General features: G+C 39.0%; 5 protein-coding genes across 5 annotated transcripts in view; 2 read left to right on the top strand and 3 right to left on the bottom strand.

Moving 5' to 3' along the window:
* Nucleotides 1-468: 468 nt before the first annotated feature.
* On the bottom strand, nucleotides 469-14,367 carry rad54b (RAD54 homolog B). Its single transcript, XM_016286402.1, has 14 exons — nucleotides 14,191-14,367; nucleotides 13,719-13,932; nucleotides 9,523-9,654; nucleotides 8,702-8,989; nucleotides 8,293-8,455; nucleotides 7,983-8,208; nucleotides 7,701-7,908; nucleotides 7,477-7,616; nucleotides 6,977-7,279; nucleotides 6,741-6,889; nucleotides 2,318-2,579; nucleotides 1,881-1,947; nucleotides 1,372-1,572; nucleotides 469-775 (listed from the first exon to the last, which is right to left on the bottom strand). Exons 1-14 carry the CDS (start codon nucleotides 14,365-14,367, stop codon nucleotides 549-551), a joined length of 2,757 nt encoding a protein of 918 aa, XP_016141888.1. The 3' UTR covers nucleotides 469-548.
* On the top strand, nucleotides 3,540-4,142 carry LOC107596085 (overexpressed in colon carcinoma 1 protein homolog). The gene is made up of 3 exons (XM_016286706.1): nucleotides 3,540-3,571; nucleotides 3,867-3,902; nucleotides 4,019-4,142. The coding sequence occupies exons 1-3, from the start codon at nucleotides 3,540-3,542 to the stop codon at nucleotides 4,140-4,142; spliced, it is 192 nt and encodes a 63-aa protein (XP_016142192.1).
* On the bottom strand, nucleotides 10,216-12,137 carry LOC107595917 (fibrinogen silencer-binding protein-like). The gene is made up of 2 exons (XM_016286514.1): nucleotides 11,571-12,137; nucleotides 10,216-10,846 (listed from the first exon to the last, which is right to left on the bottom strand). Exons 1-2 carry the CDS (start codon nucleotides 11,966-11,968, stop codon nucleotides 10,279-10,281), a joined length of 966 nt encoding a protein of 321 aa, XP_016142000.1. The 5' UTR covers nucleotides 11,969-12,137; the 3' UTR covers nucleotides 10,216-10,278.
* Nucleotides 14,368-14,565: 198 nt separating the features above from the next.
* LOC107595934 (RING finger protein 151-like) lies at nucleotides 14,566-19,490 on the top strand. The gene is made up of 7 exons (XM_016286533.1): nucleotides 14,566-14,625; nucleotides 15,764-15,876; nucleotides 16,876-17,082; nucleotides 17,171-17,310; nucleotides 18,596-18,758; nucleotides 18,840-18,960; nucleotides 19,037-19,490. Exons 3-7 carry the CDS (start codon nucleotides 16,877-16,879, stop codon nucleotides 19,256-19,258), a joined length of 852 nt encoding a protein of 283 aa, XP_016142019.1. The 5' UTR covers nucleotides 14,566-14,625; nucleotides 15,764-15,876; nucleotide 16,876; the 3' UTR covers nucleotides 19,259-19,490.
* Nucleotides 19,491-19,644: 154 nt separating this feature from the next.
* LOC107595823 (protein virilizer homolog) overlaps nucleotides 19,645-23,862 on the bottom strand; it is a 27,328-nt gene continuing 23,110 nt past the window's right edge. Inside the window, exon 23 of the mRNA XM_016286389.1 lies at nucleotides 19,645-19,937. Coding sequence (XP_016141875.1) covers nucleotides 19,759-19,937 — 179 coding nt within the window. The 3' untranslated portion in view covers nucleotides 19,645-19,758. The remainder of the gene's footprint in view (nucleotides 19,938-23,862) is intronic.

Raw genomic sequence — 23,862 nt, 5'->3', positions numbered from 1 at the left:
TGTGACGACCCCGGGCTGGACTCCACTTCGTCCACGGTGAAAGCAAATTGGATTGGATTTGAGACTTTAGTCTTTGCAACTTTACAGATCTTCTTTATGCACCAAGAGCTTGAAACACTCCAAAGAGAAAGAAAAAATTTAAATAGCATCATATGACCCCTTTAATATGGAAACTGGTTCTCAGAAAAGATTATACTAGAAACATCTATATATATATATATATATATATATATTAAAAAAAAGTCTAATGTGACAATGTTTGTTTGACAGATGCCCTGGTGACTTTTTTCCGCTTCTATTGATGTTTCTGATTGCGCGATTAATCTATTTCTGTGTACTGCTCTGATTCATTCTGACAGAGGGAGCAGATATTTAAATCAGCGGGTTCACCTAAATGGACACAAACACACTTGCTTGCGCACACAACCAAAATATAATAACAACATAAAAAGATTTATTAATGGGAAAATGGTCAATGTTCAATCATACACCAGATATTTACACAGAGCAAGTGGGTTTGTATATGTTTTGGAAAAAGGAAGAAGAGTTTAGACTGTGGTTTGGGATTTGGAAGTGGTGCTTTGAAAGGCATATGTGATGTGGTTACGGGCATGATTTAGATAAATATCATCATATGACTGAACACCTCCAGAGAAATGCCTCCAGTGCATGAGCTCGGACATGCTGACTCGTTGTGGAAATGATACCGTGCTGTCGGAATGGCGACCCAGCTGACATGTCCTTTCGGTGTCCTCCTTTATCTCCTTCCCAAAACCTGGAAATGTTCACATTCAAATTAATTAAAGTGCTTACTTTTTTATTTTATTTTGAGAGAAGATAAAAAAAAGATACATAATTCAGTAAAAGTAGTATAATTGTGAAATATTATTACAAATTTTCATTTTTTAATATACATTTAAAATGTAATTTAGTCCCGTAATTAATAGCAATGCTAAATCTTAATTAGAAAACAGTTGCTTAATGATGCCTAATATTTTTGTGAAGACCGAGACACATTTTCTCAGGACTCTGATGAATAGAAAGTTCAAAAGAACAGTATTTGTTTGCAGTAGAATCCTTTTGTAACATTAAAAATGTCTGCACTTTCACTTTTGATCAATTTAATGCATCTTTGCTAAATAAAAGTTAAAGTTAAATTTCTATTAAAAGAAATGACCCCCAAATTTAAAAAGTAGTGTACATAAACATGTATAGATATATACTCTTCTACTATACCTCAAATATATATATGACTGATTGCAATTAATTAATCTGTATATCTTTTTATTATTTAAAAAATTTGAATTGATTGAAAGCCCTAATGCATAACAGCAAAATAATAATTTATTTAATTTGCTTGTATTTATTTACCTGGCGTATTTCCATCTCCAGTGCATTGGCAGTCCAGTAGGTCATGTGTGAGGCAGGTGGTATTAGGGTCAAAACTGAAAAGGTCCCGTAGCTCCTCAGCAGAAAAGCTACTATGCTCTGCTTTCTTGGACAGGTCCACCACTGTCCCAGAAAGCCCCTGTTTACTCACCTGCCTCTGATAAATCTTTTCTTCTATTGAACCTACAAGACACACAAGGAACAGTATTGCAGACCCAAACTCATGTGCAAACTATCCATGAATCATCAATCTGAAAGCCTTCCAAAAATAAGAGTGTCTCTCATCATGTGATATGTGTCATAATATAGAGCCTATTGGTAGAAAAGAAAGCCAGTCAGTTTGTGTGGGTTAGGATTGATGAAAGGCTGCGAGATGTTTCAGGTCAGGTACTTCTTTTTATTGCACTGTCATAACAAACAGCTCCATTTATTCACTGACAGACAGGCTGATTATACTTATTTTATGGCTAATTTACAAATGTTTTGGTTACCTGTTGTAAGAAATCTGTAGATGTGAACTGTTTTCTTCTGTCCATCTCGCCACACTCGGGCCATGGCCTGACAAATGTACATCAATAATTGTTTAGATAATTTGAGCCTTATAAAACTCAAAGCCCTCAGAGAGCATTCATCATGGCAGCAAAACAAAATGATGGTGACACATGAAAGCAGAGCATTCAGACAGATAAATACCAGAGAGAGAATGGCAAGATTTACAAGAGGTTCAAGTTTTTTTGTATTTACTGACATCTAGTGGTCTGAATAAAAAGGCACAACTAAGACAATTATGTGGACTCAAAAACAAAAAAACACTGAGCTGCATGATGATCCGTTTGTGTGTGTGTGTGTGTGTAATGTTGTATAACATGTGTTTTATTGTTGCTCTGCAGTGTTACATGGCTAACTGTAACACTGGAAGTCCACTGACCTGTATGTCATTGGCAGGGTTCCAGTCTACATCATATAAAACAAGATGGGAGGCACCAATGAGGTTTAGTCCCACCCCTCCAGCCTTGGAGCTGAGTAGCAACAGGAAGCTGGATGAGTGTGGGCTGTTGAAGGAATCAACAATTCGTTGTCGCTGGGCTACAGGTGTCTGTCCATCAAGCCGACACCATTTATAGCCTATATGATCACAGACATCCTGCAGTATGTCAAGAGTTTGTGTGTAGTTGGACACCAAAACTACCCTAAATAGAGAGAGACACAGAGACAAAAATGGACATGAGTTTCACACTAGATGTGTCAATCAAATGGATATTTGTGGCGCTTTTCCACAGCGTGGTACGACTCGGCTCGGCTCAGTACGGTACGGCACGGTTCGGTTTGCGTTTCTACTGCAGTTCAGTACCGCTTTAGAGTGGGCGGGTTTATTCACATGTCGTTATAGTTGCGCCGCCTCTACTGCCGCGACTCCTGAAAAACTTTTTTATTGTGCCTTGCCCCATCAAGCTCTTGCTGGATCCGCTCCTCTGCTATCAACGAGAGGAACGTCTGTATTTCCTCAACAGACAGCGAAACAGCCACTTTTTGGTTATTAAAAAAAGGTGCTGAACAAAATTATAAACGCAACACTTTGTTTTTGCCCCCATTTTTCATGAGCGGAATTCAAAGATCTAAGACTTTTTCTGTGTACACAAAAGGCCTATTTCTCTCAAATATTGTTCACAAATCTGTCTAAATCTGTGTTAGTGAGCACTTCTCCTTTGCCGAGATAATCCATCCACCTCACAGGTGTGGCATATCAAGATGCTGATTAGACAGCATGATTATTGCACAGGTGTGCCTTAGACTGGCCACAATAAAAGGCCACTCTAAAATTTACAGTTTTACTGTATTGGGGTGTCCGGGGGGGTCCGAAAACCAGTCAGTATCTGGTGTGACCACCATTTGCCTCACGCAGTGCAACACATCTCCTTCGCATAGAGTTGATCAAGGTTGTTGATTGTGACCTGTGGAATGTTGGTCCACTCCTCTTCAATGGCTGTGCGAAGTTGCTGGATATTGGCAGGAACTGGAACACGCTGTCGTATACGCCAATCCAGAGCATCCCAAACATGCTCAATGGGTGACATGTCCGGTGAGTATGCTGGCCATGCAAGAACTGGGATGTTTTCAGCTTCCAGGAATTGTGTACAGATCCTTGCAACATGGGGCCGTGCATTTCATGCTGCTACATGAGGTGATGGTCATGGATGAATGGCACAACAAATGCACCTGTGTTCGTTGTCCATAACATACACCTGCCCATGAAATAAAATACAGACTAGGGTCCATCAACACATGTAGCAGGCTCTTTCTGAGATGAAAACTGCTTCTGAATGTGGTATGAAGTGTTTTGATGTCATAGACATAACTGATTTTTTTGAGCAGAGAGGACACTGACAAAGTACAGTACAAAAAAGTAGACAAGAGAGAGCATGAACTGATGTGTGACAGATACAGAGATGGTCTTCATCTTTATTCTCTTGATGCAGGACAGAAGAACCTTCACCGGATGATGAGAAACGAAGGTTAGACGGTCTACTGCAATCATGACAATACACGCAAGACCTCTGCTAGTATGAAAACATCATTATGACTCTGAATCGGGACAATAATAATGAATGTGTAACTGTGTGTTCTGCAGGAACTATGGAGGAGTGTATGTGGGCCTTCCTGCTGATCTGAACACAGTAGCTGCCAGCCAATCAAAATCCACACGTAAAGGTGAGGAGCACACTCAAAGAAAAACAGTCATAAAGATCAAATAACATAAGTTTCATATAAAAAAGAAAAGTATATTTGTCAGTCAGTATATACTGCAGTCAGGTCGAGACCCCGATGAGGGCGACGAGCATGCAGATGAGCTTCCCTGAGATGGTTTCTGACAGTTTGTGCAGAAATTCTCTGGTTATGCAAACCGATTGTTGCAGCAGCTGTCCGGGTGGCTGGTCTCAGACGATCTTGGAGGTGAAGATGCTGGATGTGGAGGTCCTGGGCTGGTGTGGTTACACGTGGTCTGCGGTTGTGAGGCCGGTTGGATGTACTGCCAAATTCTCTGAAACGCCTTTGGAGATGGCTTATGGTAGAGAAATTAACATTCAATTCACGGGCAACAGCTCTGGTGGACATTCCTGCAGTCAGCATGCCAATTGCACGATCCCTCAAAACTTGCGACATCTGTGGCATTGTGCTGTGTGATAAAACTGCACATTTTAGAGTGGCCTTTTATTGTGGCCAGGCTAAGGCACACCTGTGCAATAATCATGCTGTCTAATCAGCATCTTGATATGCCACACCTGTGAGGTGGATGGATTATCTCGGCAAAGGAGAAGCGCTCACTAACACAGATTTAGACAGATTTGTGAACAATATTTGAGAGAAATAGGCCTTTTGTGTACATGGAAAAAGTCTTAGATCTTTGAGTTCAGCTCATGAAAAATGGGGGCAAAAACAAAATTGTTGCGTTTATAATATATATGATTTTTATTAGGTATAAATATTTTATATATAAATATAACATATATTCCTTAAAAATATACATGCATGTGTTCATTTATATATACATAAATACACACAGTACACACATACAGTATATTTTGTAAACACAAACTTATATTTTGGATGCAATTAATTAATCGCGATTAATCATTTGACAGCACTAAATGTAATATAATATATATTTTTTAACATTTTAGGATAAATTATAATATAATACCACATAATATAATGTAATAGTTTAGCACTTTAGCAGTTTTGAGCACTCAAAATTAGAATTTAATATGATATAAATTAATATAATTAGTTTGATGTACTTTTGTTTTTAGTTATTTCCCTTAACCAGGAAATTAACGTTCTTAAAATTGACAAGACAGTTGACCCTGAGAGGTCAGCTAAATATCTACAGCGGATCTACAATATTCATGATTAATCATAACTAGTTATGGTTAATTATTCATATTTCCCATGAGCTGATTCGTTACAGTGCTTTAGCACTTGAAACGCATTATAGTGAATAGCAAAAATATTAAAGGTCACATATCATGAAAATCTGACTTTTCCAGGTTTTAAGTGCTATAATCAGGTCCCTGGTGCATCTACCAACCAAGGAAACGTGAAAACGATTAACCCAATCACTTTGTTTAGGTAAGCCTTTTTCTGCAAGCGTCCGAGAAAACGAGCGTGTTTAATTTCGCTCCCTTGGTGACGTGGCAAAAGGATTTCATTATAATATTACTGCCCCTTAATCTGTAAACTTCCACTCAAGGCACCGTCATTTTGATTTCGCAAGCGACAACAGTGTACCAGCTCTAATGCCATGGCGAAAGTTTGAGCAAAACATGCTAACTGTTCTGTCTTTGGCTGCACAGACGAGCACAGAACACTATTTAGAGTCCCAGCCTCAGAGGAGACAAGAGAGCAGAGGATTTATTGAATTATTTAGGCTACTGTATATTGCTGCTGCCACATAGATCTAAAATAAACATGCGATTTATTTCCCAGCTGTTTACCTTCGCAGACATAACCGACTGTTTTTGTAACTCGTGTGTTTTTAACGTAAACTTGTGTGTGAATGAGAACTCAGTTTAGTACTCACATGCTGTGACAGCAGCTTTCTGTCCATGTGCTTCGGATGTGTGCGCTCAGAAAACCTTATATCTGAAGTTTAAACTCATATGGTTTAAAACACATGATTTCAGCGCGATAAACAGGATAATCAGAACCAAAACAGATGTTTTTAGCAGGTACAAGCTGTAATCGCTCAGCTCTATTCTGGAAAAGGGGCCGGGGAGCAGCAGCTCATTTGCATTTAAAGACACAGGCCCGAAAAACAGCTTGTTTCTGCTTCCACTCAAAATAGGCATTTTTAAAATTGATCTGTGAAGTATTTTGAGCTGAAACTTCACAGACACATTCTTGGGACACCAGAGACTTATATTACATATTGTAAAAATGGGCATAATATGTCACCTTTAAATATATTACTTTATTCAGTTTCATCTGTTCCATGTTTTTTCCTGACTGTGTTGTAAGCTCTTCAGCATAAATTGCTACTCTAACAAATACATTTTCTTGTGGAGATTAATAAAGTATTTTTCTCATCTTCAATACTGAAAGTAAACTTAGTAGCAGCAGTAATAGCCCATTTTAATGGCAAGACACTGTTTGTACTGTGACCTCAACTTGGTGACACCCATGTTAAATATAACTTTCACAAGGACACTGATATGACCTCAGTGTTTATGTTGAGTGTACATCCTTTACAACATTTATTTATCAGATTAGTCACTAATCATTTCTTGATGTGAAAACCTTTCAAATGAGATGACGTCTGTAATGAAGTCGGACAGCAGTTGTATATGTGGTACCTGTCTGTGCGATTGATGTGTTGTATTGCTGACAGCAGGTCTGTTAGCACTAGAAGTTTCCCAGAGTCTGCAGTGCTGAAGGCACCTGTTGAGTATCCCTCAGGAAAGAGTTCCATCATTCCATCCTCATACATCTCATCCGACTTTTCCTGAAGCAAATACCACAAAGAATAATTAAAAAGCAGCAATAATAAGACACAAAACAAGGCATGGCAAAATACCAGCACCTATTTTACCTGTAAAGTGTTGTAGAGCAGCCCGGGGTGGTTGCAGAGTTTCTTGAGGGCGTTGATGCATGCGAGGTGTGGGCTGTGTGTATAAGTGTGTGTGCTGGCACCAGAGAGGCAGGCTCTGATGGGCCGTGTGGCCAGCAGGACTCCATACAAACGCAGCTGCAGTTCAGTGGGTTTGCAGAATACGGTCCACTCTATCCGCTCGGATAAATACTGATTAATGATCTCCTGAGTGCGCCGTAACGTAAACACACCTGTTAGACGAAAGAGCTCAGAGGCACGCTCCTCTCCAATGCACCGCTCTTCCTGAAACACAGTTGTGATCAATGCCACTACAGCTAAATGATACTGACTCACAGTCGGGGAAATGTTTTTATACATATATGTGCATATAAATATATTTTAAGTAATATAATAATCATTTAAAATAAAATGTATATATAAAAAAGTATTTTAAATAAATATTATAAATATTTTATTACTCTGAAAATGTAGAAGTTTACCTCAGTGCAGTTGGGCTGGCGAGATCTGAGAATGGGTTCTTCATAAATCTTCCTGTAGGCTGCAGATGTTCCCAGAATTCCTGGATTTACAAACTCAATGATGGAATAAAATTCCTGCAGGTCATTCTGCACTGGAGTACCTGTAAAAAAATTTTAACAATTACATAATGTTTTACTACTACACTTGTTTACAAAAGTGTGTGTGTTTGTTTGAAATAGGAAACCTGTTAATATAAGACGGCGTTCACATGAGAGGGCTGTGAGTGCGCCGGCCGTTTTGATGTTGCTGTTTTTAAGGCGATGACCCTCGTCACAGATGAGCACTCCAAAATCCAGCTCTTTCAGCTGGTCCACAGAGCGCAACAGCATCTCGTAACTGATCACCATGATGGAGCAAAGAGGAGAAGACACAAAGTCCTCCACACGGTGATCCTACAGAGACAACATATTCTTTTAACTTTCATCACTCTATCTATTATCTGACACAAACGGCCACACATACACACCTGGTCCACAGTGTAAACACTGATCCTCTCCCTGCCCAGCCACTTGTTGAACTCAGCAGCCCAGTTCTTGACCAAACTTCCTGGACAAACCACAAGTGTCCTCTTCAGTACGGGACGTCCACCGTAGGGTCCCTGTCTCAGTAGCGTCCACAGAACACAAACACACTGCAGCGTCTTCCCCAGTCCCATCTCATCTGCCAGAATAGCCCCGCAGCGGCCAGGCAGTCTGCAGCACACCAAAATACATGTGCAAAAACATGCAGAAGTGCATATGTAAGAACATTACAATAACAGATGAACTCTTATTTACCTCATTCCCATTAAACACTCATAAAGGAAGACCACACCCTCTTTTTGATGTGGCCGAAGATGATTGGTCAAATGGGGATCGATGACCACATCCACCAGAGGAGAACCAGATTTATTATACAGCCACTGGTGATCAGTTGTTGGTCGCGGCATCACAAGGGCACCTTGGGACCAATAGAAAGTAAGCAGTATGGATATGGATAGTTTGGAATAAAATGTAATAATTATAATGTATATGAATGTTTCAGTGAAAGTGTTTATCCTGTAATGCAACCATTCCTTTGAAATTTTAACCATTTTAATCACCTTTTTGTCTTCATTATTTTCTTAAATGGAGTTGCAGTGTACATTTTTAGAAGTATAACTATTACATGCATCAATTAAATCATTAAGTTGAGCATGTGCTATACCTGGTGCGTTCGGGTCATGTTTGGGTTTACAGATTGGTTTTTCAGGTTCAGAATCTGTAAGTGCACCTCCCTTGAGTGCTGGTTTGGTAAAGGATTTGGACACTGGTCGATATACAGGAGCCTTCAAGACTGTTTCTACAGGAGTCTCAACAGCAGCATTTTGAAAACAACGGCCTTTGGCGTAGTCCTCATCGGATATGACCCCCATGACTTCGATTTGCTTCCCTCCTACCATAAGAGTCTGACCCTCGCACAAGCTCTCCAGCTCTGATGCCTTATAGCCTGCACCTGACAGAAAAACACTGATTTAAAACACACATCTACACAGATTCAAACATATTACCTCAAAAGTGAAGTAAAGGGAGAATTGTGCATTTCAAATAGGGATGCACCAATAATAAAATTCTTGATATTTAATTATTTATATGATATGGCTGATATGTCCAATATTAAAAGATTTAATATATTTTGATATAAAATTAAAAGTAAAAAACTAAAATAAATCATTTTAATGTTTAAAAAGTGAATTTAAGTAACAGAAAATTATAATGTACAGTGAGAAAAACTGGTATTCAGAGATTTACTACCAATTACATTTAACAGTGTTAGCTTAAATTAGTGTTTTTAAAAATGAACTCCAGTCTAAACCAGTCTAAACTAAATTAGATGACAATTTGGGGAAATGAGCAAAGCTTGCAGAAATATAAAATATCAACAGAAAAAAACTCTAATATACAAATAATATTTAACATCCCTATCTTCAAATACGCATTTATATACAAATCCAGAAGTACTGCTAGAATGTGCTGTGACAGGCAAACCTCGTCCAATATCCCGCCCCTCCATGTCTTTGAGGACAACAGTCCGCCCCCTGGCAACAAGCACAGCGTCGCCTTCCCAGCGCTTATGCTTCCTTGATGACGCCTTGCACCACATTACACTATAGTAGCGTGCTTTAAAATAAACAAAAAAAAGGATCAGCAGTGATATACAACACAGCAATAGCCTAATCATAGACAATGTTTTACTGATTACAGTCTCAAATTAGAAATGTACCTTTATACAGCCACTAAACATATGCATAATTGCTCATTTTGTGCCTTGTGCTTTTGTTCTGTCACATAAACTAATGTGTGAGATCGACAGATATAGATATAGACAGACAGACAGATAGATGGATGGATTTTGTTATACTGAATTATACTGTAAATAACCACCCAAATGAAGTTCACATAAACATCTTGACTGATAACGTTCTCATTCATTGCTGTTGCTATGTAACACTCCCTGTCTAACAAAAAAGAATAATAGGACAGGCTCAAAACAGAGTTTAAAGCAATTATGAATTTATTAGTGAATACATAGAAAATAAAATCTTATTTTCTTCTTTAACCAGGCATTAACCCATTAAAAACATTCATTTCTGCTACAAACATCAGGAACAATCCTTGTACAAATGTCGATCGAATACAAAAACAAGAAATAACTGTACAAACTGTATAAACAAGCCTGTTCATTTTAACTTCACATTACAGAGTTCCCTTTGTGATAGACTTTCAGACATGACACCATACGTGTCACATCAACTGCAATCCTTGGCGTAGCCTGGCCGCCCTCAATTTCTCCACTTTGACCCTTGACCGGAGTAGCTCCTCCTCCAGCTGTTGCTTTCTCTTAAGCCCCTCCCTCTTCTCCTCTAGATACAGTCCAAGCTTTCTGTGATTGGCCAGAAGCAGCTCATGCTCCTCTCGCATCATCTGCAGAGCTTCTGCCTCCAAAACTGGATTCTTGAACATTTCCCTCCCTCTCTGATATGCGCTCCTCCTGGGGCCGGGTGCCGACGGCGAGGGTGGCAGGTGTGCAGAAGAGGGGCACGGAGACAGAGAGGCCGCATACACGTGGGAGGCTAATTCTTCCTCCTCATCTTCCTCCACTTCCTCTACTTCACTGTCCCTCTCGTTCGGTCCGTGGTGGGCCTGACTGCTCGGGGTGGCGATGGTGACAGGTGAACTGTGGGATGTGATCAGGTGGATATCAGGAGGCGGTTTCACATCCTCAGTCTCCACCCTCACAGCCGCAACAGGCACATAGTCCGACAAACTGCTGCCTGGCTGCTCTACTGGAGAATTCCTCTTGAACTGAAATCTAGCACAGACACATAAAAAAATTATAACATTGAATTTTGAACTAATAAAAATGCTGAATCTGATTCCACTAGTGAATTCAAATGAATCAGATCATGTGCATCCCCAGCTCTTGGCTGGATTTGTGGTGATAACAGACAAAAAGAAAAACCTGTTATTTTGTCAACACAAACGAAAGACATGGAGATGCTAGTGGAAAGTAACTCCTCTGGCACATGGTGGCAAACCTGGCATTAACGCAGCATCGGAAATACGGTTAATGACATCCAAATCCCCTCAGTGCTGCAGCTTACCTCTGGCACAAGACAGAGTAGAAGGACAGCGAGCGTGTGACTACAACGTTTGCTTTGACCGCATATGACATATTAAAACTAGCAAAGGAGATGTTCACATATCAAAACTGCTCAAGTCTAATTGGCTGAGTGTGACAATTAACACAGCACCAGAAGGAAAAATCTGGGAAAAATGTATGTGAAGATATTAACAGAAGCTGAATCAATATTTTAAAGTTCTATGGATGCACAGGATCAGATTCATTTAAATTCGCTAGTGGAATCAGACCCATCTTCTCAGAGTAGACAATTAGGCCTCCTGAGAGTATGTGTTTATGTATTTACTTGTTATTGATTAAATTTTTCCATTGGGTGATAGATATGTTTTTAATTATGGATGCAACTAATAATGTGGCAGTTTTGTCACGTAAGTATCTGTACGCTCAATCTCACCTGTGGAGCGCATTTGGCTCTTTGTCCCCCAAGTGAAACAGTTGAGGTATCATTTCCATGATGCGCTTGGTTGGCTCCGAGATGCTGCCCCGGTACTCGGGTTGGGCATGGCTTCGCTGAAGAACTTCCTGCTTGGCACTTTCTTTAAGTCGCTTATAGAGGGTCCGAAGGCCCTGAGCCGTTCTGGGGGGCCTCTCGCCTCCGAAATTATTATAGCGCTCTGCTATGCTGTCCCAGCACCGGTTCTTATCCACGATCACAGCGTGCTTGTTGGTGTGCTCCTCCAGAATGCGTATGTGAGGCTGGACCAGCTGCAGAAGATCCAGTTTCTCAGATAGGGTGAAGTTGGAGGAGCGGGCCTTGCCGACCATGCTGTTTGACATGAATATGGTAGACATCCTGCTTTAGGCTGGTCTCAGTGCTCTAGGTTTGATCTCCTTCTCTTCTTTTCCCTGTGCTGTGTGTCTGTCCTTCTCTACTCACTTGCGTGAGCAGGTTGCTGCACTGCTTGTCTCAGTTAAACAACACACACATGCACAAACTGGCTCCCAAGCACACAGACATAAGAAAAAGAATCAGGCTTAACTAGGCCAGCCTCGATTAGGCCCACGCCTACCCGGGGAGGGCTTTGCTGGAATTCCTTTTAGCTTAAGCTGACACTTGTTCAGTAAAGCTGCTTAAGCCTGGCCTGGCCTGACCTACATAACAAACCCGACTACATTAGACTAGAAACACAGGGGAGCTCTTTTATTCCGCTGCAAACAGCGACAAGTATTGCGTTTTAGCGGGAAACGACTCAATGCGTGTTTTTGAACGTGTTGTTATATTTGAAGCGCGTCAGGTCGGTGTTTTGACAGAAGATAGGATCCGCGCGATTGCTGAAACGCTAGAGGAAACATTAAACTGACGCTTAACGCGTTCGCGCCAGAACAACTCGAGCAGCGTTATGTGCGTGCGTACAGACAGTGTTTAGTGTGTGAGAGAACTGCTTTTCGGACACCAGTTGCTATTTATTTCCCAGGCTGACTGACAAATGCACCCCTGCTCACACTCATAGTAAGCAGGACATCTCTGCCTTGAACTGGGCAAATCCGTGCGCGGCACGAATACGATCCAATAAGCACATCGCGCCTGTCAATCAAGCGGTCAGTGCGCACGGATTGGTTAGTTTCACTCAAAGCCGAAGTTAAAGGCGGGGAATAGAGATGCCGTTTGTTCAACCTGACCGCTCGCCGAGCCTTTCTTGTTTTTCTCTACTAGATTTCCTCAAAGAATTCAAGCAAGGTGCATTTCCTCTTTGTTAATCTCTTGCTTAGTGTTTAAGTGTACACTACATCCTAGCAACTTGTGCGACATTATAAAATATCAACGTGATGAGGTTCACAAGACCATGCAAAACAGACGCATCACTCAAAAGCACACAAGACGAAACAAAACAAAAAATTAGTCAGTCGCCCATGGCAAAGCTGTAACATTATATCAGTGCTAATCAAAATGATTTTTTCTTACATAGCTGTGCTTTTGCTCTCTCTTTGTGTCTCTACAAAAACGCCGGTAAATAGTAAAGTAATTAAAACATATATCAACATTTCATTACCATGTATTTATTTATTTGGGGAATAGCAGTGTAATAAAGGGAATGATACAGTCATTATTGCAAAATAACACCCATTAGGGTAATACAAGTCTGGGGTTTGTTTTGCGATAATGACCGTCAGCTCAATCAAGTTCTCTGATTTTTGGATTATGGGTAAATTACAGGAGATTTTAAACCTACCAGTTTCTAAAACCAATTGTTACAAGATAATAAATTGAAAACATAAAAACAGACCATTTAAGAGGAGTTGTAACTACAGAACACTTTTTCAGCAATGTGTTTACATTGTTGAGTGGCACAGGATTATCAAAAATAAAAATCTACATATAAAAATCTAGTAAAGAGGTCCTCCTTTGAGTCTTAGTTTAAAATGTGGTTACAAATAATGCATTACACCGATATTACCAAAGGAAAATCCTTTTATTTATACTAATACACACTAACCAGACTGAAAAATCTGTTTAGCATTTACTGAACAAAAAGAACAAGTGATATTTTAATCACCTTTCAATCATAACACACACCCAAAATACGACTGTACTGTATCTTACCGGTAGCTGTGCCGCTGCCGAGCGTGTTTGGCTGTGTTGAGCAGCTGTCTTTATCTGCTGGTTGTTCAGGTTCAGAAAAGTCAGGTGAAGAACTGAAGCTGTTTTCCTTACATTCACTGTGAGGAACTGCACCCAGCACCCTGGCTAAAGCCTTACTGGCCACTGGAGCATTAGTCACAGCTGGAGTATCTCCACTACTCAAACACCTCTGGACCTGCAGGGAGAATTAACTTTTGAAACAACATCCGAAGGGAAAACAGACCCTTATGCATGCACGTCTTCAATCACATTGTTACACTGCACTATTATCATGATACAGATGAAAACACTAGTAATAACACATACAAACAACCTGAGTAGGCAATGTGAACATTAAGATGTTATCAATCACATATAAATTATGTACATAATCACAAACACTGCATAAAATGTGTCATCATGACCACTTTTTAAATATTCTCTTGTTTGTGACCTTATTGAGCAGCACATTTCCCAAAGCAGGTGTGGGTGGTGGTGGTGCTGGTGCTGATGGTTCTGGTTGGGGATGAGATAAAGGTGGTCCATTGTTCTTTGCTGGCCCTGGTGGCATAAACCTGGGTTTCTTAGCAGTATTTCCACTGAGCTGACTCGGAGCTCCAGATCTACGCATTCTGTCAATAAAGACACACAGTAATAAAACCATTAAAGATTAAAGGGATACCTTATATTCTTCTGTAAAAAAAAAAAAAAAACTGAAGGAGAAATTTGACTAACAATTCTTTTAGTACATTTGAGGAAGAAATATTTGGGAAAAAGAGATGCAGTTCTTACTGTATTTATTTTTTGTCCTCATTTGTAATTTTTTTTTCAGTATTAATCATTATCTACATGATACAGCTTTGTGGAAATTAATTTATTACCTCTGCAAGTAAGTGAGTTAAAGTTCAAGTACAAGTCTCAATTTGTTTACACGTTTGTCAGTTTATTTTGCCTATTTTTAATATTATTGTTGCTAGCATTGCTGATATAAAAATGAAAAAGCTATGTTTTTATTGTTGTGAAATGAAGATTAAATATAACAAAATCAGAAGTAAAACATTAAATATAAATTTTGCATATCAGTTATAGGACACATAAACAAATAATCGGTATTGGTTATAAAAATCTTGATTGGTAATTCTGAAATAAAATTAAATAAATCTAAATTTATTCTCAAACATGCATCTTAGATATGAGTTTTGTATTTCTGAATTCTCCATGTTCAATTTTACCATAGAACCACCAGAAATATTTCCCTTTGGATGTAGAATTTATGTGTAGGATATTTGTGTAGTCGATAGATGGTGTGTGGGGTTGCCAGGTGCTTCGGTCTCATCATGTGATCACAGCATGAGGAAGAGATTCCCAAAGGGTTCCCCGAAGAGATTTAGGCAAGTGTGTGTTGTGTTTTTGCAAATTTGTTATACATTAGATGGTCTGTGGTAAGGTGAGAGTTGCTTTGAAAAGGTGCCTCATAAACTGCTTGCCATACAATTCATGCTCCTTAAAGAGTCTGTTTCCTAAGGTTTAGTATAAGGCCATGTCCACACGTACACAGGTAGTTTTATAAACTGAGTTTTTCCTTCCGTTTAAAAAAAAATCTCTGTCCACATGAAAACGCAAACGCATGCTATGAAGCACTGTCAAGAGCATGCCAAGCCAACAGGTGGCGATATAATCTCAACCGTAAAGCCATGTTGGCCAATCAGAAGCCTGAAAAAGTTTCCAGTAGGCGGAGATAACAGCGCAGGCTCCGACGTCACAAGCCAAAAACTCCGGTTTCGCTGTCTACAGGATAACACTGCAACCGGAGATTTTGAAACTCTTCACCCTGGCAGGCGTTTCCAAAAATGTTTGGTTTCAGTGACCTGGTGCTGCATTTGCGTGTGGACGAACGGCCTAACCGCACAGAAAAAGATGTGGTTTAAAAATAACCGCGTGTGGACAGGGCCTAAATGAAGATGGCAAACTGACCCCAGATCCCCAGTGAATGTCTACAGTCGTAACCCCACCCACTCATGTTTCAGTCCAACAGCTGCCGCCTGGCTGTTTCTACAGCAACTGACCAGACCACCTTCAGCAAGCACACCTGAGAGAAGGAGGGAGAGAGGGGAAGACAAGATACCACAGACTCTGTTAGGTAATTTAACTTTAGATATATTTTTTTAAAGAAATTTTCTGGATATATTTTTAATATACATTATGCTGTTATGTTTACATTAATAGCCTGTATGATTTAGTGTACGCATGCAGTGGCCTTCAATATTTTAAACCTAATTTAAATAATGTTTTAATGTAAAATAAATATTTATATCTATTATGATTTTTTTTTTTTTTTCAACGGTTTAACATTGGGAAAAATCCATTATTTATTTTAATGTAAAATAAAAAAAAAATCTTAAATTTCTGTACAAAACATTTAGGACGTTTAACAAAAAAAATATTTAGCTTCAAAATATTATTTATTAAGCTTCAAAAGATTTTTTACAAAATTTGTATTTTTAAAAGCTTAAGATATTCAAACATTTAAACATTGTTATTTGTATAGTTTTGATTTTAAAATTAATTTAAAATAAATTAAGTATGGTTTATATTAATGTAACTTATGACTTTGATACAACTTTAAGTTAAGTAATATATTTTTTGAATATATATTTTTCCAATTATATTTTAGGAAATTTTCCATGTATTTTTAATATAAGTGATTCTTATCGATAGCCTGTAGGTTTTAGTGTGCACATACAGTGGACTTAAAGACATAATTTATATTAATAAATATTATTGTTAATAAATTTTAATAAATATTATTGTTAAATGTGAAGTTTTATCTAAAACAATCTATTCAGTTTATTTTGCCATAAAGTAAAGTTGTTGTTGTTGCTTTTGGCTAAATGTCTGGTTTAAAATGTTTAATAGATAAAAGTATTATTACATCCATCCATTATCCAGACAGCTTATCCTCTGCAGGATAAGTGTATTGTTGAATTTCAAAATTAAATTTAATTAAATGTTAAATTTTTCCTATTATAGTAAAGTAACATGTTATAACCATAAGACAACATTTGAGTTATTATATGTATTTTGGTACTTTACATCAGTTTGTTCAGTGTTGTTTTCTGTGTGTGTGTGTGTACTCTAGGATGGGCTACGATCTAGAACGTTTTGTAGGCTATGTGAACGAGGGTCTGCTGTGCTGTGTGTGTCAGGACGTGTTAGAAGATCCTTTGCAGGCTCCGTGTGAACATGCCTTCTGCAGCTCCTGCATTCATGGATGGCTCGTCCACCATAACACCTGTCCAGAGGACCGCTTGCCTTTAGACATCACACATCTACGCCCACTGTTCAGGTAACACAGATGTATTAAATAGAATCACCTGATCGTTAATGCCATTCATTTTATTGACTTATAAATACGTGTGTATGGTGTGCTACAGATACATGAGAAATGATTTAGCAAGGCTGCAGGTGAGGTGTGTGTTCCGGCCACAAGGTTGTGAGGTCACATGCGCTCTGGAGTCAGTTCATCGGCATGAGCAACAGTGTGATTACGCTTTGCTGAACTGCAGTACTGCAGGTACATATATAGTTATATCTTGGTACCCACAATTTGTTGGCAGGGAACAGGTGGCTTATACATGGCAGCTACAGTCTCATTCATACATATACAATACAAGCGCTGTTATAACAGCAGATGAAAGAGTGTTGTAGCTGCATGATAAAGCATCTAGTGTTGAGTGATCACATTTTTAATTATTAATGAGGGACCCCCTCAGGCAGCCAATGAGGTGAAACGTTTACCTCAGGGTTAAAACAATTGAGCTGTTCCGTCAGTAAGCTAAGCAGATTCTTGCACATAATACATATGCATTAGTTTTAGTAAGCATAATGCAACATTCCCTAATCCTGGAAATCTTTGTTTGTGTGTATGTATGTATATAAAAATGCAGGTGACGAGTACTTGTGCTATCGTTGTGGTAGGTGTACAGTGTTTTATGTGTGTTGTGTGACTGCTGTGTCTTTTTCTTCAACAATAAACCTTCTGCTTGCTGTGCCAACATTTTCCCTGGCTGCTCAAAGATGATACATTTAATTAATTGTATAATTTCATAAATGTAATTCAATTGTATAATTTACAAAAATAATTAATAATCATTTAATAATTTAATTAAATATTATTTTAGATATTAATTAAATTTTTTATTAATTTAAAGTTTTCTTTACAAAGAAAATTGGCATTATTAGCTGGACATTATACAGTAATTATAATTAGTTATAAAATAGAAAACGGTTATATAAAATTGAACAATATTTAATATTGCCCGTATTTTTGATTGAATAGTCTAACTGATCTGACCCCAAACTTTTTTTTTTTTTATCATTTATTTAGATGAATACTTAGGTTCATCATTTTAAATGTATAGTTTTCACATTTATTTAATATTTGGAAAAAATATACTTTTTAAAAAAACATATATCCATTTTTTTAAATCAAATGTTAAGTTTACTTCCTAAAAAGAACCGGCAATAATAGCTGGACATTATATAATTAGTTATACAATTAACTGAGAGTCACAAATTCATAAAAAATTTTGCTGTAAAGTGTTACTGATTGATTTGTAATTTTTGACTCATTCTCACTGATCCTGGCAAGACTATCACATATCATTCTCACAATTTCAACAAATCCTTGTCCTGAACTAGATCATTTTACCTAGGGCTGTCCTCATTGTTCAGCCCTGCCTGTTAGATGATATTTCAAGAATTTTTCTCTGTTCTTTGTGCATGAACATTTGTTATGTGCCAGGGTTTCCTCTATTTTTGATGTTTAATGTGCAATTTTCTTTTGCGGTGGCATTCAGGCTGCCCGGTTCAGGTGTCGCGGCGCTCTCTGGAAGCTCATCTGTGTGTGTGTGAATACAGCAGTAGAGTCTGTGCAAGCGGCTGTGGATACACAATCCTAAACACAGAGGAGGCCCAACACAACTGTGTATCGGATCTACGAGCTGAGCTGGACATGCTCAGGTAAAAACATCAGCTCAAGTACTGACTGTCACCATGTAAATGTTTTTAAGCTTAAAAAATGTCTGGGCGTATTTGTTACAGGGCAGAATTGCACTGCAGAGTCGAAGAGGTGCGACATGAAATGGAATCTCGCTTGGATTCCCTAAGAAGACACATGGTGCAGAAGGAGAGTCTGCTGAGGTGTGAAGTGGACGAACTGAAGGTACCATACTTATTACATCAGCAGGCTTTTGTGTGTGTGTAGCGAGTTACTGACAGGTGTGTGTGTTTGTGCAAAGAGCCAGCTGTCCAGAGTCATGTCAGATGTCAGCGTTCTGCTGGCTGCAGAGAGAGCGCGCAGACAAGAGCTGGAGAGGGCGGAGCTGGAGAAGGCAGAGCTTCTTGAACTTTTAAAAAAGGAGGGGCTCAGACCAGCCACGCCCTCTGGAGCAGCACCGCCCCCTGCTGAGGTGCAGAGAAAGCTGAAGCCTAGCTTTGGACTGCATCAAAAGAAAGAATAGAGAGGTGACAGTCATCTGAGGACACTGCTTTTCACGGCAGAACAGTAAGGAAGAGGGAATGTCACATCATATGATGCTAATAGAAAACCACTGACTGGAACTCATCTGAATGAAGCCCCATTATTGCAGTTCCTCGGGGTGAACCGAATGATTGATATGAGATTGGCTATGTTCAATGATTTATCCAAGTTGTGTAGTAAAAATACTTTTTTGACCAATTTTGTATGTTTTTAGAGGCTTGTTTTCCTATTTAGATGCATTCTGTTAAATCATTGATATTAAAACAGTTTTGTCGAGGTAGACTGTGGATTTCTATATAAAAATACACTCAAAAACATACAAGAATTGAATCATATTTAATGGTTTTAAAAAGGAGAAAAACACAAAACATGACAATGATATACAATATCAGCCAATGGTTGCAACAGATACAGCAGATCTAAATCCTGATTGGTCCTTTAGAGCCTGATGGCTGAGTCTGCTTTTGCTCAAGGCAGCGTTTAGCGAGTGAATGAGCGGATGTGTCTGCCCCGTCCGCCTCCGCCGCTGTTGAACTTCCCTTGACCACGACCACCGCCACTTACTCCACCTCCTCCTACACCAACACCACCACTCAGCCAGGACAGGCCCGTCCCTCTGCCTCTGGTGGCTCTGTCCCGAGGAGCCAATCGGTAAGCACCTGAAGAGTTGGGACAGAGCGGTCAGGAACTGTTTGACATGTAGATGTAGGGTGAGCTACAGAGTTTGTAAAAACATTTTATTCATTAGAGAAGTATTTTTTCATCTTTAAAGGGGGTCATATGACGTTGCTAAAAAGAACATTATTTTGTGTATTTGGTGTAATGCAGTGTGTTTAAGCGGTTTAAGGTAAAAAAAAAACATTATTTTCCACAATGTACATTATTGTTTCTCCTCTATGCCCCGCCTTTCTGAAACGCATCGATTTTTACAAAGCTCATCGGTCTGAAAAGCGAGGTGTGCTCTGATTGGCCAGCTATCCAGTGCGTTGTGATTGGCCGAATACCTCAAGCGTGTGACGGAAATGTTACGCCCCTTACCCTATTGTGATGCCGTCTCCCGACGTGACGAGACAAAACCAGTAAAACCCATTATAAACGAGACATTTGTTGCATCCAGTGGGGACATAATTACTGATTATAATGACTTATACTGTCTTTTTACGCATTGCATATCGTGCTGCGTAAACATAAAACCATGTCTGCATTTGTGATCGGAGAAACAACAAACGCTACTCTACACTGCTCAAAATTCACGTTTGAATCGTCAGTGGCAAATCCTTTAAAGGGGTCATATGATGCTTTTTTAAAGATCATTATTTTGTGCATTGTGTAACAGAATATGTTGACATGCTTTAATGTTCAAAAAAACACTATTTTTCAAATACTGTACTTTATTGTAGGTCCTCTATGCCCCGCTTCATTTTCTACAAAGTCCCTCCTTCCGACAAGCGCAGTCTGCTCTGATTGGCCAGCTGACCCAGTGCATTGTGATTGGCCGAACACCACAAGCACTCGTCGGAAATGTAACGCCCCTTACCATAAAATCACGAGCTTCATCTTTTAAAATAAATGTAAAGACAGAGCCCGGAAGGGGAACAGAGTAGCGTGACAGACACAGTGATGAAGCTAGTATGTGTTTGCAATACACAAGCCACGGTTAAGACAGCTGACTCCACTGTGATGTTACACTCTCACTCACACACGATGCGCAAAACTCCGCATTTGAACAGTCAATAGCAAATACTTAAACTAATAACAAAACAGTAGCTGATTCAGAAGCGCCAGATTGTCATAGCAAAGTCAGAATTCCCTCCTCGTCCATAAAATGCATTGCTGTTCTGTTGTAAGTAATCTTAAAGATTCCTAAATGCATCTACTTTCGGAAGGCCAAATAAAGTGCTTTTGCCTAGAAACACACAGCGTCTCCCTGACATGACTGCATCAACACTAACTGTGGTTACTGAAACCACGCCTTCTTTCTATGCGTGCACATTTGGGCAGCATTATGCTAATATTTCCACATAGTGAGGTAGATATGTGGGGGCGTGTTAGAACTAGCATGTTAGAACTTTAGGGGGGGCGTGGCAGAGTCTTAACTTTGATAAAGAATATCTCTTTGGTTTTGAGACTTTAGTCTTTGCAACTTCAGGGATCTTATCTATGCACAATCAGCTTGTAACACTCCAAAGAGAAAGGAAAACTTGAAATCGCATCATATGACCCCTTTAAATATGAAAATGTACTTACAGACTGTGAGTCAGAAGCGCCAGACTGTCCTTGCAAAGTTGGAATTGGCCCACTTTATAGAAACAGACACCGGCATTGTAGGCTACTCTCTCAGGAAACAGTCCTCGTCCTTCATAAAATGCACTGCACACATCTGAATATTTGGGTTGAACTGTTCCGGAACAGTGTTGTAAATACAACTTAAATGTGCAATAGGTGATTGTCTTCAGAAACATTTTTTGTTATGCTGGTTGAAAGTCTCTTCACTCCCCGATAGCAATCATTAAGTTAAGTGGTCCAAATTTATTTATCTGTATTTATATATTCTGTGGAAGGCATAGGATCAAGAAATGTTAGTCCAATCAAAACGCTCGGTCCGAGCGTTTTAATTGACTTTCCTACCTGCCTGTCAACATATGTATCTGCATACCTCTGCACACCCAGTTCGCGCAGACAGGATACGTCATCAGCGCGTTCCACGCACGCTGTGCAGACAGAGCGAGAATTTCAGACAAACATCAACAACCCGATCTGCTTTCCTGGTATTGTAGTACTTTTAAAGTTTTCTCACCGGTGAATGCCACATGATGTAGCCCAGTGGTTCCCAATTCCAGTCCTCGCGATTCAAATAACCAGCTCGTTAGAAGTGAGCTGCGTGCATGAACTGTGTTCCGATCGATATGATATGACACCTACATGGTGTTCATTGCTCCCTCCTCCCTGAGCGGGGGAAATCCATTGGAACATGGGCTGGAATTGGGAACCGCTGATGTAGTCTATTGTAGTAATGTTGTCTCTGGTCTGTGAGCGTAAATGCGTTCAGGGGGCTTGGCTTTGGATGGCGATTGCAGGGAGGGTGGGACGTTCGCTTACAGTGCTATCAGGCTAAAGTTAGCATTTTCCAAGATATCCTACTGCACAACAAAGTAGTTTCGCTTTCACAACAAAACACACAGCGTCTTCACGTCATGGCGGCAGCAACAATACTACAGCGAGAATAAAAGTTACGCCTTCTTTCTTTGCGTGAACATTTGGGCGGCGTTATGCAAGTCGTTTTCGACTATTTAATTTATTTATATACAGTATATATATATAATATAAATATATACACATGTGACCCTGGACCACACAACCAGTCATAAGGGTCAATTTTTTTAAAATCATCAGCTGAAAGCTGAATAAGCTTTTCATTGATGTATGGTTTGTTAGGATAGGACAATATTTGGCCGAGATAAACTAAATATTGAAAAAAATCTAAATATTGAGAAAACTGCCTTTGAATTTATCCAAATGAAGTTCTTCGCAATGCATATTACTAATCAAATCAAAACGGGAATATCTCTTTGGATTTGAGACTTTAGTCTTTGCAACTTTACAGATCTTCTTTATGCATCAAGAGCTTGTAACGCTTCAAAGAGAAAGGAAAAATTTTAATCGCATCATATGACCCCTTTAATGATGAGAAAGAAGTCATCTCTGAGGGACACGTCCAGCAGGTGGCAGTATCACCTAACATTATATAAATACTTATCGAATGAGTTTAAAATTAGCGACTGACCAATATGATTTTTTTAAACAGGTAATGCTGAAAGAGAAATAATTCTATTATTATTATTACTGTTATATTTAAAAATTATTTTATATAGTTCAGGTTATGCAGAGCGAAATAAGAACGGTGCTGCATTTAGAAAGAATTCTTATTAATTTTGCTATTATTCTTGAATTTTCAAACTGGTAACACTTTGCACTTTCGAATTATGCCTTTACTGTATGACCAAATATTACGGAGTAGTCTATTTGATGTTTCAGCTGTTTGATCGCGCCAGCGCCTCATGCGCACACTAAGCTACTGCATTCATTGGAAACAGCACATCCGTTCACTGTGCTGTTCGGCGTGAGACCCGCTCCACTGTGGCATATTTTTGCTCATTATGATATTTTTCCGTCGATACTGGAACGCGCGTGAACTACAAAGCCTATTTTACCTAATAAGGCTAATAGTTTAGCTTCAGCTACATCTCGAATATGGACACATTTGGATTTGTGCCTGAGAGAAGTAAGCCCAACTTTAATTACGTTTCTTTATAAATTTATTTGTTTTGGCATGTTTATTGCTAAGCATATATTATTATTATATACTGCAATTATATTTATCCATTAGAATTATATGTTTTTTAATTCTTATTCCATTCTGATACGGTTAAATTTAAAGGATTTGTTTTAAAGTGAGGGGAACTAAATTATCCTATAGTGTTTATAATGTTGGTACATTACAACATTATTAGCCCTGCCGTTATTATTTCTGAAAATGCAATTTATATGAGACGTATCTTTTTTTTATTTTCCTCAAAAAAAAAA

The sequence above is a fragment of the Sinocyclocheilus grahami genome, unplaced genomic scaffold, assembly GCF_001515645.1.
Source record: "Sinocyclocheilus grahami isolate Dianchi unplaced genomic scaffold, SAMN03320097.WGS_v1.1 scaffold11.1, whole genome shotgun sequence".
Classification (NCBI taxonomy): domain Eukaryota; kingdom Metazoa; phylum Chordata; class Actinopteri; order Cypriniformes; family Cyprinidae; genus Sinocyclocheilus; species Sinocyclocheilus grahami.
This window is presented reverse-complemented; position numbering and strand designations above follow the sequence as displayed.

What these genes read in the sequence shown, in the direction of transcription:
- LOC107596085 (XM_016286706.1), top strand. Translation starts at nt 3,540, where the DNA reads ATGGGGCCGTGCATTTCATGCTGCTACATGAG. An exon ending in ATTTCATGCTGCTACATGAG is followed by an intron (nt 3,572 to 3,866) that starts GTGATGGTCATG and finishes CTCTTGATGCAG; the next exon opens with GACAGAAGAACCTTCACCGG. An exon ending in CCGGATGATGAGAAACGAAG is followed by an intron (nt 3,903 to 4,018) that starts GTTAGACGGTCT and finishes TGTGTTCTGCAG; the next exon opens with GAACTATGGAGGAGTGTATG.
- rad54b (XM_016286402.1), bottom strand. Translation starts at nt 14,367, where the DNA reads ATGCGTAGATCTGGAGCTCCGAGTCAGCTCAGTGGAAATACTGCTAAG. An exon ending in CGGCAGCGGCACAGCTACCG is followed by an intron (nt 9,655 to 13,718) that starts GTAAGATACAGT and finishes TTTATTTTAAAG; the next exon opens with CACGCTACTATAGTGTAATG. An exon ending in CACATCAATCGCACAGACAG is followed by an intron (nt 2,580 to 6,740) that starts GTACCACATATA and finishes CTCTCTATTTAG; the next exon opens with GGTAGTTTTGGTGTCCAACT.
- LOC107595917 (XM_016286514.1), bottom strand. Translation starts at nt 11,968, where the DNA reads ATGTCTACCATATTCATGTCAAACAGCATGGTCGGCAAGGCCCGCTCC. An exon ending in GAGCCAAATGCGCTCCACAG is followed by an intron (nt 10,847 to 11,570) that starts GTGAGATTGAGC and finishes TGTCTGTGCTAG; the next exon opens with ATTTCAGTTCAAGAGGAATT.
- LOC107595934 (XM_016286533.1), top strand. Translation starts at nt 16,877, where the DNA reads ATGGGCTACGATCTAGAACGTTTTGTAGGCTATGTGAACGAGGGTCTG. An exon ending in GCTGAACTGCAGTACTGCAG is followed by an intron (nt 17,311 to 18,595) that starts GTACATATATAG and finishes GGTGGCATTCAG; the next exon opens with GCTGCCCGGTTCAGGTGTCG. An exon ending in GTGAAGTGGACGAACTGAAG is followed by an intron (nt 18,961 to 19,036) that starts GTACCATACTTA and finishes GTTTGTGCAAAG; the next exon opens with AGCCAGCTGTCCAGAGTCAT.